This window comes from Melozone crissalis, unplaced genomic scaffold (assembly GCF_028551555.1).
Source record: "Melozone crissalis strain CALT ecotype California unplaced genomic scaffold, PUWL_Pcris_2 ptg000009l_1, whole genome shotgun sequence".
Lineage (NCBI taxonomy): Eukaryota > Metazoa > Chordata > Aves > Passeriformes > Passerellidae > Melozone > Melozone crissalis.
In genome coordinates this window covers 20,849,731-20,865,901 of record NW_026535787.1, presented here as the reverse complement: position 1 = coordinate 20,865,901, position 16,171 = coordinate 20,849,731, and the positions used below count along the sequence as shown (strand labels likewise).

The 16,171-nt window shown below is 39.4% G+C and overlaps 2 protein-coding genes across 4 annotated transcripts in view; both read right to left on the bottom strand.

The window, feature by feature from the left end:
* Positions 1-702: 702 nt before the first annotated feature.
* On the bottom strand, positions 703-8,293 carry ABHD10 (abhydrolase domain containing 10, depalmitoylase). The gene is made up of 6 exons (XM_054270242.1): positions 8,194-8,293; positions 7,467-7,646; positions 4,417-4,600; positions 3,478-3,589; positions 2,404-2,541; positions 703-1,386 (listed from the first exon to the last, which is right to left on the bottom strand). The coding sequence occupies exons 1-6, from the start codon at positions 8,291-8,293 to the stop codon at positions 1,045-1,047; spliced, it is 1,056 nt and encodes a 351-aa protein (XP_054126217.1). The 3' UTR covers positions 703-1,044.
* A 1,257-nt stretch (positions 8,294-9,550) lies between these two features.
* PHLDB2 (pleckstrin homology like domain family B member 2) overlaps positions 9,551-16,171 on the bottom strand; it is a 65,803-nt gene continuing 59,182 nt past the window's right edge. For all 3 annotated transcript variants that reach the window (XM_054270282.1, XM_054270283.1, XM_054270284.1), the window contains 3 exons: positions 14,325-14,544; positions 11,701-11,786; positions 9,551-11,007 (listed from right to left, as the gene is read on the bottom strand). In XM_054270282.1, the coding sequence (XP_054126257.1) occupies positions 10,867-11,007; positions 11,701-11,786; positions 14,325-14,544 (447 nt within the window). In that variant the 3' untranslated portion in view covers positions 9,551-10,866. The remainder of the gene's footprint in view (positions 11,008-11,700; positions 11,787-14,324; positions 14,545-16,171) is intronic.

The following is a 16,171-nucleotide window of genomic DNA, read 5'->3' as shown; positions in this document are numbered from 1 at the left end:
GATGTTACACATTAAGGCCAGCCTGAACTATTTCCAGCCTCTCTCTCAAGTGTACGAATGGTACTGTATTTCTGTACAAAACCCAGGTAACAGTCATATTTGCAATTAAATCAATTTCCTAATAAATTCCACGGATTTACATTTTAAGACTTATTCAACTATCAAGTTCCATTTACAGCTTCTCAGGGTTGGACTCATGCAGCTGAAGAAGACACTGTGCCCAGCAATCCTCTCTCAAGTCGTGGGAAAGAGGCAACGGTGCTCTGTGGCACTGTACTCCCTACTTAGAAGAAGTTACTATTAAAGTCATCTTATTGATCCAGTTTCAGTTTACATCAAGATTATTTATTGTTTCCTTAACAGTAGGCCCACAAATGAACGACAAATGGCAGCCTGGAGAAGATCACAGACACCCTCCTGACAAGCACAGATAAAGAGCTCTTAAGGCTTTGAGGCCCTGCTTTCTTCGAAGTCAAATTCTTCCCTATGCAGTACTACAAGTACACCATCAGGGTGTGCTTTCCACTTTTTAACAGCATTTCAGAACAAAATAACCATTTATCTGAAATCTGTTTATTGTGTTTCACGGTACTAACTATTCTAATAACTAACTTCAGTAAACACTCAAGTTGTAGTTTGCCTTGCACAGATGGTTTAGACATATGATACAATGATGTTACAGTGGAAAGACAGTAAGAGGTGTCAAAGATGTGAAAATAAAGTTTTACTGTACAGGCCAATAGCAACAAAAAGTAATCAACATGTCAGTACAAAATTATAGGAAATTTGTGAAAAAAAATGGGTAAAATGGTGAAGGAGAGGTTCTGAACACAATAGCAGCACCCCTTCACACTTTGGGCTGTGTGCAAATGCAGCAATAATACAATTCCTGTATTTATGAAACAGAGGTAAGGAAACAGCAGATAAAGCTCAGTTCCTACTGTGACAGTCACAAGCTTGCCACCATCTGGGTAAGAACAAGGCTTCTGTTATTCAAGGAAAAGAGTCAGGTGTAGAGTTCATGCACTAATGCTACTCTTCTGCTTATGCTACTGTTGACAGCTTGTCAATTAGATCATCAACAGTATTCACAAGGAGCTTTGTATCCTCCTTGTCACTCATCCGATGCTGGCCGATTTTGCGGAGGATAACATCCACGTCCTTGCTCAAAACACGGTCAGCAACTTGCATAGAGATCTCCCAAGGGACATCCCCATCCTTCATGCCGTGAATAAGGCGTATGGGACATGTCACAGGAATAGGACTATTCAGCACACAGTGATTTTCTGCTTCTCTGATAAAGTCATAGGTCAAGGAGTAATAGCCTTCTTCATTTTGCTTTGTTTGATACTTCCATTCACCCTTTTCTTCTATTTCTTTTTGTGCCTATATAAAAAGAGAGCAAAGAATGGACAAAACACATGTTAGGAGTGCTTAAGAGTACCTCATCTTATTTCTGTTCTAAAAGCAGTAAGACTCCCCCAAGCATAAAATTTCACCTTGTTGATTTTTATTATCATGGGTGTATTCCTGTTCTCCTCACAGCATCTGAGAGGACAAATCCCCTACCATGTCACAAAATCTCCTCTCCAAACTTGTCCCAAATTAATCTAGTTAAAATTCACCAATGAAATTAAGTTTCTTAGCCAGGCTCTATCAGAAAAGAAAAATATGTGTTGCCACCATGAACAGTAAATCTCCTTGGCTTCAATCAGTTCACTGATCCACAAACAAGGGGAAATCCTAGGGAAAAGACATTGTCCAGTGACCAGTCTTTTCAGTCTTTGCCACAGTAGGTGTCTCTAAATACTCCATTTCCAGATTCTTATGTATTTTCAGATTCTGAATCCTAAGTAGTAATACTGACACTACAAAGTACCTTAGAAAAAACCCAAATAAATTGGGAAAATATTTTCTTTATTCTAAGGCACACACTTCCTGAAGACTAGATATTATTACCATCAAGGAAGAATCTCAAAAGGGCAGTTCCTACTATCTAAATCTCACAGTCTTTACAAACACACTAATCTGAAGAATTACCTTTCTATGCACACTCTGTGTCATATGCATCTCATCCAGTGAAACCTCAACTACCTCAACTTTAATGGCTACTTCTCCATCCTTCCAAGCACAAGGATCCAATTCCAATGCAAATATAAGATATTCAAAACTGAAATCTAATGAACTGCAAACAGTAGGGATCTGACTTCACATCCTCTAAACCACAGTAATATAAGTATACTCTGGTTAGTGCTCACACTAGTCTCATACTGCAAGCTTACATTGATCAAACACAGAAAACTTACCCTAAAATTTGCAGGAAAAGTGCAGTTTAAATAACATCATTTCTTAAATTCTTGGTAAGATTTTTAGACTGCACAAAAGTCAACCATCAACATTTACCTCAATGGGAAGCCTCTTAAAAGTTGTTACAACATGATCTGCTGCTACAGCAACTCCAACCAGAGCAGCTACTTTATCTGGACGTGCTATTGCAGCATGAAGCATCAGCCATCCACCCATGCTGGAGCCCACCAGAATCTGGAAAACAAAAGTAAAAAAAGAGAAGAAAATATAGTGTTTTACAGGAAATGGCTAATAGATTTTTTTCTTCTTGCACAAAATACCCGTTTTCACTTGGTTTAACTATATAAACCTTGGGCATAATCCTGCTGTCCTTACCCAGGCAGAACTGCTGTCACCTCCAATGGAAATTTTGCCTGAGTAAGCACCACAAGATCTGGTATTTATTATTCTGTTTGTCATGGCTGGTTATTGCTGTCTGAGACTGAAACACTGTAAACAAAATGAGAGTTGAAACAATTCAGTATCATATGCATACTTTTATGTTTCCTTCTCAAGATAAATGCACCACGGTAAAGACTCAGTGCAGTGAAAGAAGTAAACAAAAGCAATTCATAATACAAAATTGTTTTAAACACAATATTAGGTATTTCTAGGTTGTAGGAGATTCCAAGTTTCTCACAGCAATTTCTAAAGTAACTGAAGAAATCAAATGCTGCTTCTCCTGCCTGTTTTTTAAAGCTATTTGATCATATGGAGCATCTTGTAATCTTCCTGCAAATCCTTTAATGAATGCATCAGCAGGGGACAGTAACACACTTTTTCATTAACAGGGCCACACTGCACAGAAACAATTCCTTGTCTCCTGTCAGGTGGCACCTCCACCATGAGGCTTTCTCAGACTCTCTGGGACAACAGACCCACTCTGAGCAGGAGATTCTAATAAACAGCCTCCAGGAGGTCCTGCCAATGCATGCTTCCATGATTTCATGACCTACCTGCCTGCAAAAGAGCTCCTATGAATGTGACTGCTCAAATGATTCAGCTTGGAAGTGAGCAGGTGTCAGCTGTTCAGCAAAAGCTACTGCTGACCAGAGCTATTATGGCATATTTTTGATGAAGATTCTACCCTGAGGGAAAAACAGCATTCTATATTTAAAAATAAAATATAACCTGTGGTCCATCTGTAAGTTCATCCAGTATAGACAGAACATCTTTTCTCCACTTCCCAATTGTACACTCTTCAAATTTACCATCTGAACTTCCACATCCTGTATAGTCAAATCTGAAAAAATAACCATCAACAGGAAAGTCATAGTACTGTCTATGACTGTGTCTAGCAATACAGACACTAAATAAATACTACTGTATAATCAAATCAGCAGGGAACAAGATACCACAGTGAGTATTTTCTTACTTGGTCCTGTTTATCACTAGGACCAGAAATCACACAAAGCCAGTCTAAATACAACAAACACAATTAAGTTATGCAATGCAGCATTCTCTATCATTTGATAGAGCATCATAATTTACAAGAATAGGCAAAAAATTTCCCTTACAGACAAAAAAACCCCTCAGACACTTGAATTTTAAAGGTACTTTTAAAGTGTACAAACTCTTTCAAACACTGAACCCAAACACGAAGACTTATGACACATTCAGACAGACAGCATTCAACCTCATCTATCAAAGGACAGCATCACCAAGCAGGGGCATGTTCTTCTAAACCCACAGAAGACACAGGGTAGCTTAGTCGGACTTGGCACAAAAGGACAGTGCTTATAGTGGTAACTTAAAAAACCAGAACTCCAGGTCCTTAATTTTAAACTTTTAGGCCTACAGCCTGATTGTAACAGGTAGCACTGGTTACACTACAGAAAATTAGAGAATTTTCTGAGTTACTTTCAGAATACATTCTCCTGATTTACTTCAGTCTCTGTACTGACAGAAATCCTACATTTGGAAACAGGAGAAAGAATTCTTGTCTTGTATAGGAGCTCCCTTAGCACAGGGAGCACACCAGTCCAAATGCCAAAGTTTATGTATTTATGCTATAAGCCTCCCCACAACTCATGAGACTAGTTTAATTTTCATAGATATTCCTCTATGTACCTGATGAAGGCATGACCTAACGATTTGCAGAAATCTTCAAGGGCAGTTGCTTTCTGACCGTTCATATTTGAATTGAAGCCTGGAAGGAAAATAACCCCTGGATTTCTTCCTTTTAGTTTCTGATAAGCAATATTTGGTCGATCCGGTCGAGTGAGAAAGCTGACCGATGACTTCAGCCTGCAAACTAGTAAGAGGAGCTATTTAATGCAATCATCATGATAACCTAGGCAGAAAAACAAGTTTTTATGAAACCAGGGTTTGGAAAATATGGACACATTATGTGAAAATAATGTATTTTGGCTCAAGAGAGATGAAAAAAGCATCTCCTACGTTCTTAAATGACTGACAAGTATTGATGAACCTGAAAGACAAAGTTTATTGCGATTCATTCTCAAATCATTAAATGCCAACCATGTAGAGAATTCACTCAGCAATTAGCTAAGTGGTTGACTGAAAACAAACTCTCAGGCTTCCTAGACTTCATCAGTCCTCATGTTTTATCTTGAAGACATTTACTCGTTTCACCAAAAAATCTTCCCATTTAAGATCTGCTTAGTTTAAACTTTTATTTTCAAAAAGCGTAATTTTGAGATTACTGTACTCTGTGCAATGGAAGTTTAAGAGTACAGGAGGTGACAAATTTTTCATTAGAATTAAAACTGAAGGATAAAATTTCACCTTTACCAAAGCCCTGGATCCACACAATATGTGGGGTATAGGAGCAAGTTCATAATCAAGAAATGGGAAAGAATCTTGTGCCTAACTTTTTCATCATGACGAGCATAAAACAACATTAGCATTGCTTAAACCAAATGAAATAAATAACATCAAACAAGGATATTAACAGAGGAAATGCAAACTAATTAATAATTCTGCTGAATCTCAACAGCTGCTACAGGATTTAATCTAACTTTAGCAGTCAATTGTACCTCTCCTGCAGGTGAGGAAAAGTAATTCCTGGAAAGCTATTAAGGAGACTTAATCCACTCTATTATCCAACGCAGCAAGGCAATTTGTTAAACTGAAAGCTTGGTCAAGTATTCTAAGACTTTGACATTCTTAATTCTTAGATTAGAACCTCACGGGCTCTTCAACAGGAGGGCACAGAAATGATGCAACCCAAAATAAAGTGTCAGGTGTGGATAAATAGTACAAAACCCAAGCCCTGACAGTATCACACCACTTAGCTGTCTTGCAGCCTTGAGTTCTGTCACTATCAGAGAGATTACATTCAAGGGGTTTTGGGGGGTTAGCTTGTTGTTAAACTTGGATGTGCATGAGTAAGTGTGGATACATAACAGATACAGGGTGCAGCTAGCATTCAGAACTTTCTTACAGTCCAACAGAAATGGCATCATTTGAACTACAGATTTAAACCATTAAATTGCTCCTCAAACAATGAGGTAGTTCTTCATCCTACTGAGGAATGAGTTGTTTATAAAGGTGAATGACCTCCACAGTAAAGGTATTCAGATGCATCCACACTGTGGCTTTTGATTTGTGTGTGTCTCTCACGGAGCCAGTCACTTCTTCAGGGCCAGTAGAGTGCAAGTGCCAATAAGAGATGAACCAAGAAGTGCTAAATTTAATAGAAAAATAACTGGGAATATTTTTCTCCCCCTTAAGCCCTGACAGCCATCTCTGAAACCACTGTCTTCCATGCTACAGCACCCTGGAGGTGTCCTCAAATTACTTTGATATTGGGCAGGGTTCCAACTGCAGCTGCAAGACACAAACACTATCTAAGCGATTTCACAAACTATTCTTCCATTTAACAAGTTAATGGAAGCACCAGCAGCAATTCCAACCTGAATAAATGCAAACCCCAAAAGCAACCACCACAGCCAACCCAAAAGCAAAACTCAATGCTGTCACCCTCTCAGATTTCTCTTCAGACAAACAAAACCATCAGCAACTACCCAGTAATTTCTCCTCCTGATTTTAGGAAAGACCTTATTAAGAGCAGGGAAACATTTCTGAAGGGTGCAAGGCAGGTATTAGTGTTTATAAAAGCAAGTTACAGACAGAAGGTGATAGCTGTAGTAAGACCACAGGACCCTTGCCTGATGGTATCTATGGAATTCTCTTAATACTGGAGTCACTGTGAACTTTTATGAACATCAGAAACTGTGACTGAGACCAGTGTTACATTACGCATCAAAGCCAAAGAAGTGAACTCCCTGAACTCTGCGAATATTCCTGCACAAAGATCTCCCCACTCCCAGCAGCAGTAGATTAGGATGTTAATGTGACAGGTAAATGGACTCAACTCCATCCACACTCGGTGTCATGCAACCATCCACATTCCAGCAGGAACTGCTGCTTGGCCTGGTCCCAGAGCACCTAAAGATACACTCAAATAAACAGATGCTCTGAAAATATTACTGTTATAAACACGCAGAAAGGGAGAAGAACACAGAAACAAAATCCCACTGTATTCAAGCTTTTATGAAGCTAGAAAATGTGCACCCGTAGTAGCAATAAAGTTTTACTCATTGAGCAACCTTAGATGAGATCCACCTGTCCAATTAAAGGCAATGAATAAACTCAACAGCTCAGACAAGGACACATAAGGAAGGGACACTACGTGTTTGGGCAGAGGCCGAGCTCACTCAGAAGTGGACGCCAGCAAAGCTTTTCAGGTGCCTGACGGAGCTTTACAGGCAGGCACGTTTCACAACCGATCAAGCGCTGGCGCACGATTCCCAGCTCCTCAAAACCCACCGGGGCAAGAGCTTAGAGCCAACCAAACACACGTAAGAAAGCACTTGCCCTGCCCTCTGCACAGTTACCGAGCTCCCCCGCGGGCCAGGTGGGGAGAAGCCTGTCAGGAACTCCGTGCGAAGGGGATCGAGTTTAAGATGCTCATTCCCACCAGAGAGCCGCGCCACGGCCCTTCCCGATGGCGACGGCCCTGAAGGGGAGGAAAGGGTGCCACCCGCAGCTGCCCAAGAGCCGCACGGTGGCCGTCACAGTCGGCACCGAAACAGATCCTCTCCCCTCCGACTGGCAACCCTTCTGCTCCGAGCTCCCCGCGGCCATTCCCTTACCCAGGAATGCCCGAGCCGCCCTCAGCGGTGACAGCGATCCCCGCAGGGCCGAGGCACGGCCGGCCCGCACCAGCACTCCCGCCATGGCCGCAGCGCGCGCACGCGCCGCCCGCCGCCCGCGGGAGTGAAGCGACGGCAGGGGCGGGGCGGGAGCGGGTCTGCGGTCAGGGCGGAACCTCCCTGGGAAAGTGCAAAGTTTTATCAATAAAAAGAGCCACAACATTGATCGTGCATTTCACAGCGTGCGTGTTTTTCCCGAGCTAGCTGTGCCTTGTAGCCAAGAAGGCCAAAGGTGTGCATTGGGAAGAGCACTGCCAGCAGGTCGAGGGAGGTGATCCAGCCCCTGTGCTCAGCCCTGGTGAGGCAGCTCTGCAGTCTTGTGTCCAGGTCTTGGCTCCACAGTACAGGAGGGACACGGAGATCCTGGAGTGGGTTGAGTGGCAGGCTGTGAGGGCGATTGAAGCACCTCTCTTAGGAGGAGAGGCCGAGGGAAAGGCTTGGGCCTGTATGGCCTCGAGAAGAGACGGCTGAGAAGGGACCTCATTAATGGGTTCACATCTCCTCATTTTCTCTCAGCTTTAGATATATGAGCACAGGAACCAAAACGACATCTTTATGCACATACATCTTTCATATACAGGCCATGGCAGCCACAAAGAAAATAATCATAGAATCTCCAAATCATTTATTTAGATTGGAAACGATCTCAAATATCATTGAGTCCAACTGTTGACAAATACCACCACATCAACTAGACCTGTGGACACACAAGTCATTTCTTGAATGCCTTCAGGGATGTCCCTCCACAACCTCCGTGGGTAGCCCATTCCTATTCTTGACAACCCCTCCTGATGTCCAACCTCCCTTGGCACATGAAAATTAATGCTAGGAAAGGCCAGTGCCTGCCAAGGGAAGGGTGTTTTCTCATTCAAGTACCAGGCCAGCACCTGTAGGTCATGGGACACAGCTGAGGAGGTTTTTAAGACTCAGACTCCATGGTTTGCAATTGCCCGAGAACCTTCAAGGTAAACAGGTATTTGACTCCCAGGCGGATAAGCTTGAAGGACTTCTATGATCAGTGCAGACTGATCATAAAGGGGGTGCCTACCACCATGCTCTATTTACGTTGTCTTGATATACACCCCTAAGAACCCACCCCACATCATGATGATGATGGCAAACTTAGTGAAGACAAGTCAATCATAAAACCACACTTATTTTCGTTTCCACGTGAGTTAATCCCATTCAGATCATGTCTAAGTCAAATATTGGAAAAACTGAAATCCTTAAAGTCAAGCAGTTTCTGGTTTGCAGTTAAACAAAAAAAATTGTCAATATCCAGAGCTGGTAATAAATTTTTCAAACAGGTTCATAAAAAATGAAAAAGGTATTATATTATGTATATGCAGAAAACAGACTCCTAATTTCACTGACCTCCGAAAGATTATGTTCCATAGCTCTTTTCTGGAAAATACATGGAATAGTTCAATTAAGTGTTACTGAGAAATACAGTGTTGTTTGCATGACTGTATACAACTATTTAAAAGACAAGAATAAATGTCTCAGGATAATGCAGAAATAAAATATTTGAAACAAGTGTATTTTAAAAAATGTTTATTGAAAAGCCTTCATTGCATCATGCAGGATACAAAAATCAGTATTAGAAAACCTTTCTAACTATACTTGGGAATAAAATCAAAAAACATCAGGAAAAAATAATAACTGTATAAACAAAAGCAATTTATTTGATAGTGTTTTAAATTATAGATTACAAGCTGTGATCTGCACAGATGAAAACAATTATCTTGCAACAACAGTCTATGATTCAAGTAGAAACTGATGTTTGTCATGCCAGAACAACCACATCACCTGTACATACCACAAACCTGTTCATTACAGCTACAGGGTTTAAAAAGTATAACAAAAATATTCTGCCAGCATATTTCTATTCTGGTTTCAGTTTATTTGTTCAATTAAAAGCCATTAACTTTTTCATCAAAGAAAAAAAGGTGAATGTGCTTTCTTCTAGTACCACAAACCACAGAGTGTGTAAGTTTCAATTATAATCAAAGAGAACCTCTTTAAAGTCATAATATGACACTTTCTTGAAGTTAATTTCAATTAAATACTTTATCTTTTTGCAATATTACTCAAGGACTTGGAGGTGATTTTAAAATGGGAGACCGCTGCACCCTCAGTATTTTTGCTGTTTTAGGAATCTCAATCCCTACTACTTCAAACTTTCAGTTTTTTATTCATACACTGCTTAGTGTAAACTCTTGGAACTCACCTCTCCTCTTTTATTCTATTTGACAGCATTTTTCTGTGCAGATGTACATTAAACAACAAAACAATTCTCTGGGACTGAAAGCTTGGCTCCAAAGAATTCAGACAGGTAGAGATTTTGGTGCTAGCTTCAAGGCAGACAATATTTGAGAGATTTCAACAGAGCGTTCACTTGGCACTGAGTAACATTAGAAGGATACTGGGACCTTATATATAAAAGAAAAGTGCTGTAGAGTCCAGAATCAGCTTATTCTGTTCAACAGGGAGGATTTTAAAAATCTCTCTTTATGAGGAAGTTAATAGATGTGTTTCCATTTCTCATCCTTGTGGAAAAGAATGCATCTTTGTAAAGCTATCCCTCTCAGGGTTTTTTTGTTTTTTACTTGTTGAGCTCCATAGATGTGAACTTTAAACATAGAGTTGTTGCCACAAAGTGTTTGAACACAAAGAATATAATAATTTAATTACATTAAAAGTCATTAAGAGTTTTGGCACTGTCCCTTCACAGAAAGTTAGGTACAAGTAACAATATGAAAATGTAAGGGACTCATGTAACTCTTTGGCTCTGTTGTAACATTTAACTACTAAGGCAAGAACTGTGTGTACCTTAGGGCTTCTTTTTTGTTTGTATTTCTATAAAATACTCGACTAAAGGTTTTAAAAACTCACCTAATCATCTATAAATGTAAATGTTGTATATTAAAATATATGCTTATTACACCTTTTTGTTTCACTACTAGAATTTTTGCATACCAGTAGGAACACACACACTTGTAAACTGTCCTGTATAAATTTATGAAGACATTCTCTGTATACGAGAATTTGTAGAAACTTATCATTCAACCAAGATTCTGTAATTAAAATTGCCTGATTATCCATTTTGGAGCACTATGATTCTCTCAACAGCTTTAGCTCGTTCATTCCTATAAAGATCATTACAACAGATAACAACCCCCCCCTTTTCCATGCATTTGTAACCCCCTCTCAATCTGAGTTTTTAGGGTGCACATCATAAGGAGGACATTTCAGGGTATTCACTGACTTTTCAGCTGTCACTAGCTATGGCTAACTTCATTATTTATGTTATTGCAGGATGCCCTATTGCTCCCTTTTATTATAACATGAAGTGGGTGTAGCCTTCTGCGCCTGTAACAATGACATCCATCCATATCCTCATGGCTTCTGGAGAAGGAGCAACCATGTAGTAGATGCGGTCATGGGTCTTAACACTGAAAGTCAGCAGCGGGTTGGGACTCTCGAATAAAATGCAAAGAAGATATCAGAAGAGTGAAATCAAAGCCATTTATTGGTATCAGAAGTGGATTTGCTTACAGGGATATTTATGAATAGGGTTAAGAAGAAAGATAAAATGCTGTACCACTGAATCTTATATTGCAGCAGAGATGCATTTAAAGTGTTTGTAGCTACCATAAACACCTTTTACAGCATTTTTCCAGTAGACTATTATACAGTACTACAGGGCTCCAAGCTGTTGTTTCATGCCCAAATAAGTAACTCCTCCACTCTGTCCAGTGGCTTCCACAAATTGTTCATAGCTCATTTAAATTAAAAATGAGAGGCAGGGTGTGCCATGAACTGCTGGCACAGTTAACTCCCTCCCTGGGACTGAGGTGTGCAGCCAGCCCTTGACTTGTCCAAACCACCGATTTCAGTGGTCTTGCCACTGGACTAGGGAACTCCTTGCAGCAAAACTACTTTGCAGGTAGACACTTATCTCTGCTTCCATCAGGATAAAAAAAGCCACCAAAACAGTGCCAATCACTGATAAGCTTCCTCTTCCTTTTCCTCCACTCCAGGGTTTCTTTTTAAGTATTTGTTAAGGTTTTTTCCCCTCCAATAATGTTAGTTCTCCCTTTAATTTTACAGCTGCTACAGACTTTGGGTACTCTGTGTGATAAATGGTTAAAACAACAATAACAAAGTTTACCTTATATGCATTCTTTAGATGATCATAATAGACTTCTTCAATAGCTTGAAAATATATTACACCTTTTAATTTAGTTTCGTGTTTGTCTAAAACAGAAAAGAGAGCAATTACCTCAGAACTGAAATGACCACTAAGAAGCAAAAGCTTAATTTGCATTTCCATATATATTCAGCTGAAAAGTAACTGAATTAACAGTTCTGCTTCTGAAATCCCATGGATACCTTCAAATTTTCTTACTAGTTTATTGGTTTTATTGAAAGATGCATTTTTGACTTTAATATGTCTTCTTCTTCACCTAGTTTCCAAGGATAAAAGCTTTTGTAATTTCCTCATCTATTTGCAAGTCACTCCCTTCACTGAGTTGGCTAAATGTTATGGAGGGTATTAGCCCACAGAAGGACAGATGTCTCTCAGATATATCCACTCTTCCAATTCCATGAAAACCAGCCAGAGTTCACACAGTTCACAGGCTAAGACCTCCACTTTGCCTTGAAGAGAAAACTGCAATGATAATCGAATTTTCAATACAATCTGACAGCAAAATCTTTATATTAGAACATAGTTTGTGTATGTACTTAAAAAAAAAAATGCTTCTTTGCATGTGAATTTAAGAGTCACCACTAAAATTTTTCACAAGGAAAAGGAGCAGGGCAGGGCAGCATCTTCCTGCCATTTTCACTCCATTTTCCTGCAGTGGAGAGAGAAATTGTTAAGAAGCATCCCAATTGCATGTGGACACTGAAAGGCCAACTTCCTTTTGCTCCCAGCACTTTTGTATTAGGGGAATATAATGTTTTCTGCCCCCAAGTCATAGCATCATCTCAACACTGAACAGTCATGCAGAACATCTTCATCAGTCCCAGGAGGGATTCTGCTGTCATTCAAACACTTGGGGAACTCAGCTTACATCCTATGTGTAGCTGCAAGCAATTCTTAAAGCTTCATATGATGGCAAAATAAAATCCCAGAGAGCAAATGATGCAGCTTTGGGAATCTTCCTGCCAGCCCACAGAGAAGCAGTGCTGAAGCACTGAGATACAGGATTATGAGATCACAGCACACATTATACTGAGATAAACACAGCACTATACAAAGTGTGCTGTCTGTATACCACTAGTAAGCAGGGGACCCACTCTCTTTTCAAGCCCCACCTGGGGCCTTGGTTACCAGACTATTTCAGGTACCCACAAGCTCCCATTGAAAGTGTCTTGGTAGAGTTCCCCGAATGCTTCAGTTCAGAAAGTGCAGATGCTTCAGTCACCACACTAAGCTGTCAGACTTCAGGCTAAGTTCTTGGTTCAGTGCAGTGGCAGAACTAAAGCATTATCTCAGGACATTCACTCAGAGTTCAATTACTCTGAATTTGCAGCACCAATATTTATTTTGGAAATCTACTATGTATTTAAAGATCTAAAGATCCTCACTCATAAGCAGCATTTTAGTGCAGATGAGACTCCTCATAAAACTATGCTTGTTGGCTGGAGTCCTTGAGACATTAGCAAAAGTTTTCTTTGGTAATTGAGATTACATTATGGCAACTATGATGAACTCAAAAGTGAAACCATTAAATGTTAACTACTAAAAAAAGACAAAAAAAGATCAGTACCAAATGGGAACACTACTGTGTGTTACAAGCCTTCCTAACCAATAAACCAGATGTTTAGAACAAAATAAAGAATGTTTGTCACATTCCTCACTGTATTACTGCAAACTAGTAAGAAATATTCAGTGGGTATGTAATGAATGAATGTAATGAATTCAATTTTATGTTCCTTAGAAGTTGCTGGAAAGGAGTTATGTCAATAAAGTAAATGAAACTGTTTGGGTGGGTTTTGTACTTGGTGTTTTCTCCTGCATCTTAGCAATAAGCTGTCCTGCATATGCCTATTTCTGGCCTCTCTGAACAATAAATATTCAGACTACAATGCTATTTTTGTAGCTTCCTCAGAACTGAAACTTCAAAGTCAAACCACTGCGTATATTTGCACAGCATTTGGAGAAATAAGTATGTTCTTAAATTCCCCATTTCTAGGTTTACCCTAAGATAAGAAAGTAATGCAATGCTTATAATGGCTTGAGATATTGTGTCACACAACTTCATGAACAGAAACACTTTTGGACTATTGCGCATTCTTAATCTGAAATTCCTTACACTTTCAAAATAAGGCAAACTCAAAAAGTCTACCCTTGTATGTTTAATTTCCTGAAAACCTTTTCTTCACATTAAGCACAGGACTGTGAAAACATTCACTTCAATTTTCACGGTAAGTATAAATTATATTCTTGTATGAAGGGTACAAGAAATCATTCAGTCATTGAGGGAAGTATATACTATTTAAAAATAAAATACGTGGAACCATTATTCTGTGTACTTGTAACTTGACCATCTTCCATTTTTTCTCTTGCCCATCTGCATCTCCTCCTTTATTTTGTTTTGTATGCTCAATTCTGCCTTACCTGGCATGAGAATTAAATGCTATAGGCAAGGGTTCACATGACCTCTAAAGGAATGGATGAAATGGAAATCTAAGTTTTATCTGGATTCCCTACATGTTCATAACTCAGCTGAGTTTGATAAAAAAATAGAAGAACAGATGTACCCAAGTAGCAATCCTGAAACTTACCTGCATAATAAGTAAATGTTCTCTTGTTTCTGTCAAAAACAAACCACCGTTTTTTCCATGTTTTAATTTTCCCTCCCATTTTAATCAGAAAGCCTCGGCAGGTTTTCTCAGTGAGAGAAATGTGGTAACAGGTCTCTATGTTGTGCCCAGCTGTTTCAATGTGACTTCGTAGGTCGAAGTCTTCCTTTCTAATGGGCAAATAGCGAGTCAAGGGACGGGCCTACAGGAAAGAAAAGAAAATCATATTTTTAAGAGAAGCCTTATCATCTCCTACTCTTTCTGCTGGGAAGACATAACTGAAAACTGCTTATTAAAGTTTAAGAATAAATGTAAGAAAAATAAAGAGCTTTTACTGCAGCTCTAATTTTCTTGAAAGGAAAAATCCATTAAACTTCTAACTTTACAGTGTTGGACAACTTTGTAAAAGCCAGATATAGTATAGAAGTTTCTTGAAATCAACAGCTGAAAAGCCGGTAAAACAGAGGCCAAAGCACAGAAAAGCTGTCACAGAATTAAGACATTAATTAAATGTAAGGGTGTGTCGCTGCCTTAGATGAAGTCCAAGAACTTCATATGTAGGATGTTAATCAAACTCTTTATTTCTCTAAGTACTCGCTGCACAGATGTCACTCTTTAAGTTACTGCTACAGGCATTTTTAATGCATAGTATAATATATAAATAAGAACATGCTATTGCAAGAAACATTAATAATAGAAATGAACTGTAATTGCCAGTTAGTTTCACAGAGATTGCAGTGAACAAAAGAGAATTATTTTCTGCTGAACAAATTAACTGTGATAACTAGTTCACATCCCTCTGCAAAAGACAGCAAAGCAGTGCAGAAGACAGTGCCTCCTTCTTGATTGCAGTTCAAGACCCTGCACCAAGCCCGGATAGTGTCAGTTGGGAGAACAAGCAAGAGGAGATAATGATTTAGAAGCTCTGCCAACTGAGGGAATATTCCTGTTTTCTGTGCCTGATGGGTCTATGCACGATCATTACCCCATCATTTTAAACACAGAAGACAGGTTTCCCAGAGGAGCCTCCTGCTGCAGCTGAGCCAGAGGCTACTTTGGAACAGAAGCTAATTTTAGATGCTTTCAAGGATCTGTGAAAGGACCATCTCCCTCTCTCTCTCCCCCTGGACTCCAGAGAAATCGGTGATCTGAAGAAACTAATCTGCCCCTGCTCCATTCCTCATGTTAGTCTGTTAAATCCCACTGTGAGTCTCAAATCAAAGGGATTTTCCCTCATTGCATTCTTAAGAGTCCCTTGGTTCAATAGGAGCTGTGTTGCTCATAAGAACTCTAAGCACCCTTCTAAAATTATGTATGTTCTGTATGATACGAGCTGGCACTAGCTCTGGCAAATGCAGAGATTACCTTCTTTTCATTTACATTTCTAAGTGTCAAAAGGTGCTGGGGAAAAAATTGGTCTCACTGTACAAAAGAAAGAAAAAATAAAAAAAGTCAGTCATTTTTGACAGATAAGTTTTTGTCTTCCTGCCAATTCAGTCTTCTTCTCTCTGCCAATTAGCAGTAACTGATAGGACATTCTATTACAACACATGCCTGCTCTAGTTTGGGTTAAAGATATCAGCATTGCATTGTTGTTTATGCCATACTTGAGTTGTCAACAAATTTCTTAGAAAAAAAGGAGAGAAGCAAGTAAAATTTAGCATTCCTGATTACATTTTATATGAAAACAAATGAATGAATATATTTAACTAGAAACAGCTGGTGAAACATCAGCAAAGGCAGCACAGATAAAACCAGAAAGATATTCCAATATGATATGGAATCTTCTGCACTCAAACATGTCTATTAAGATGGAGACATTGTCTTGC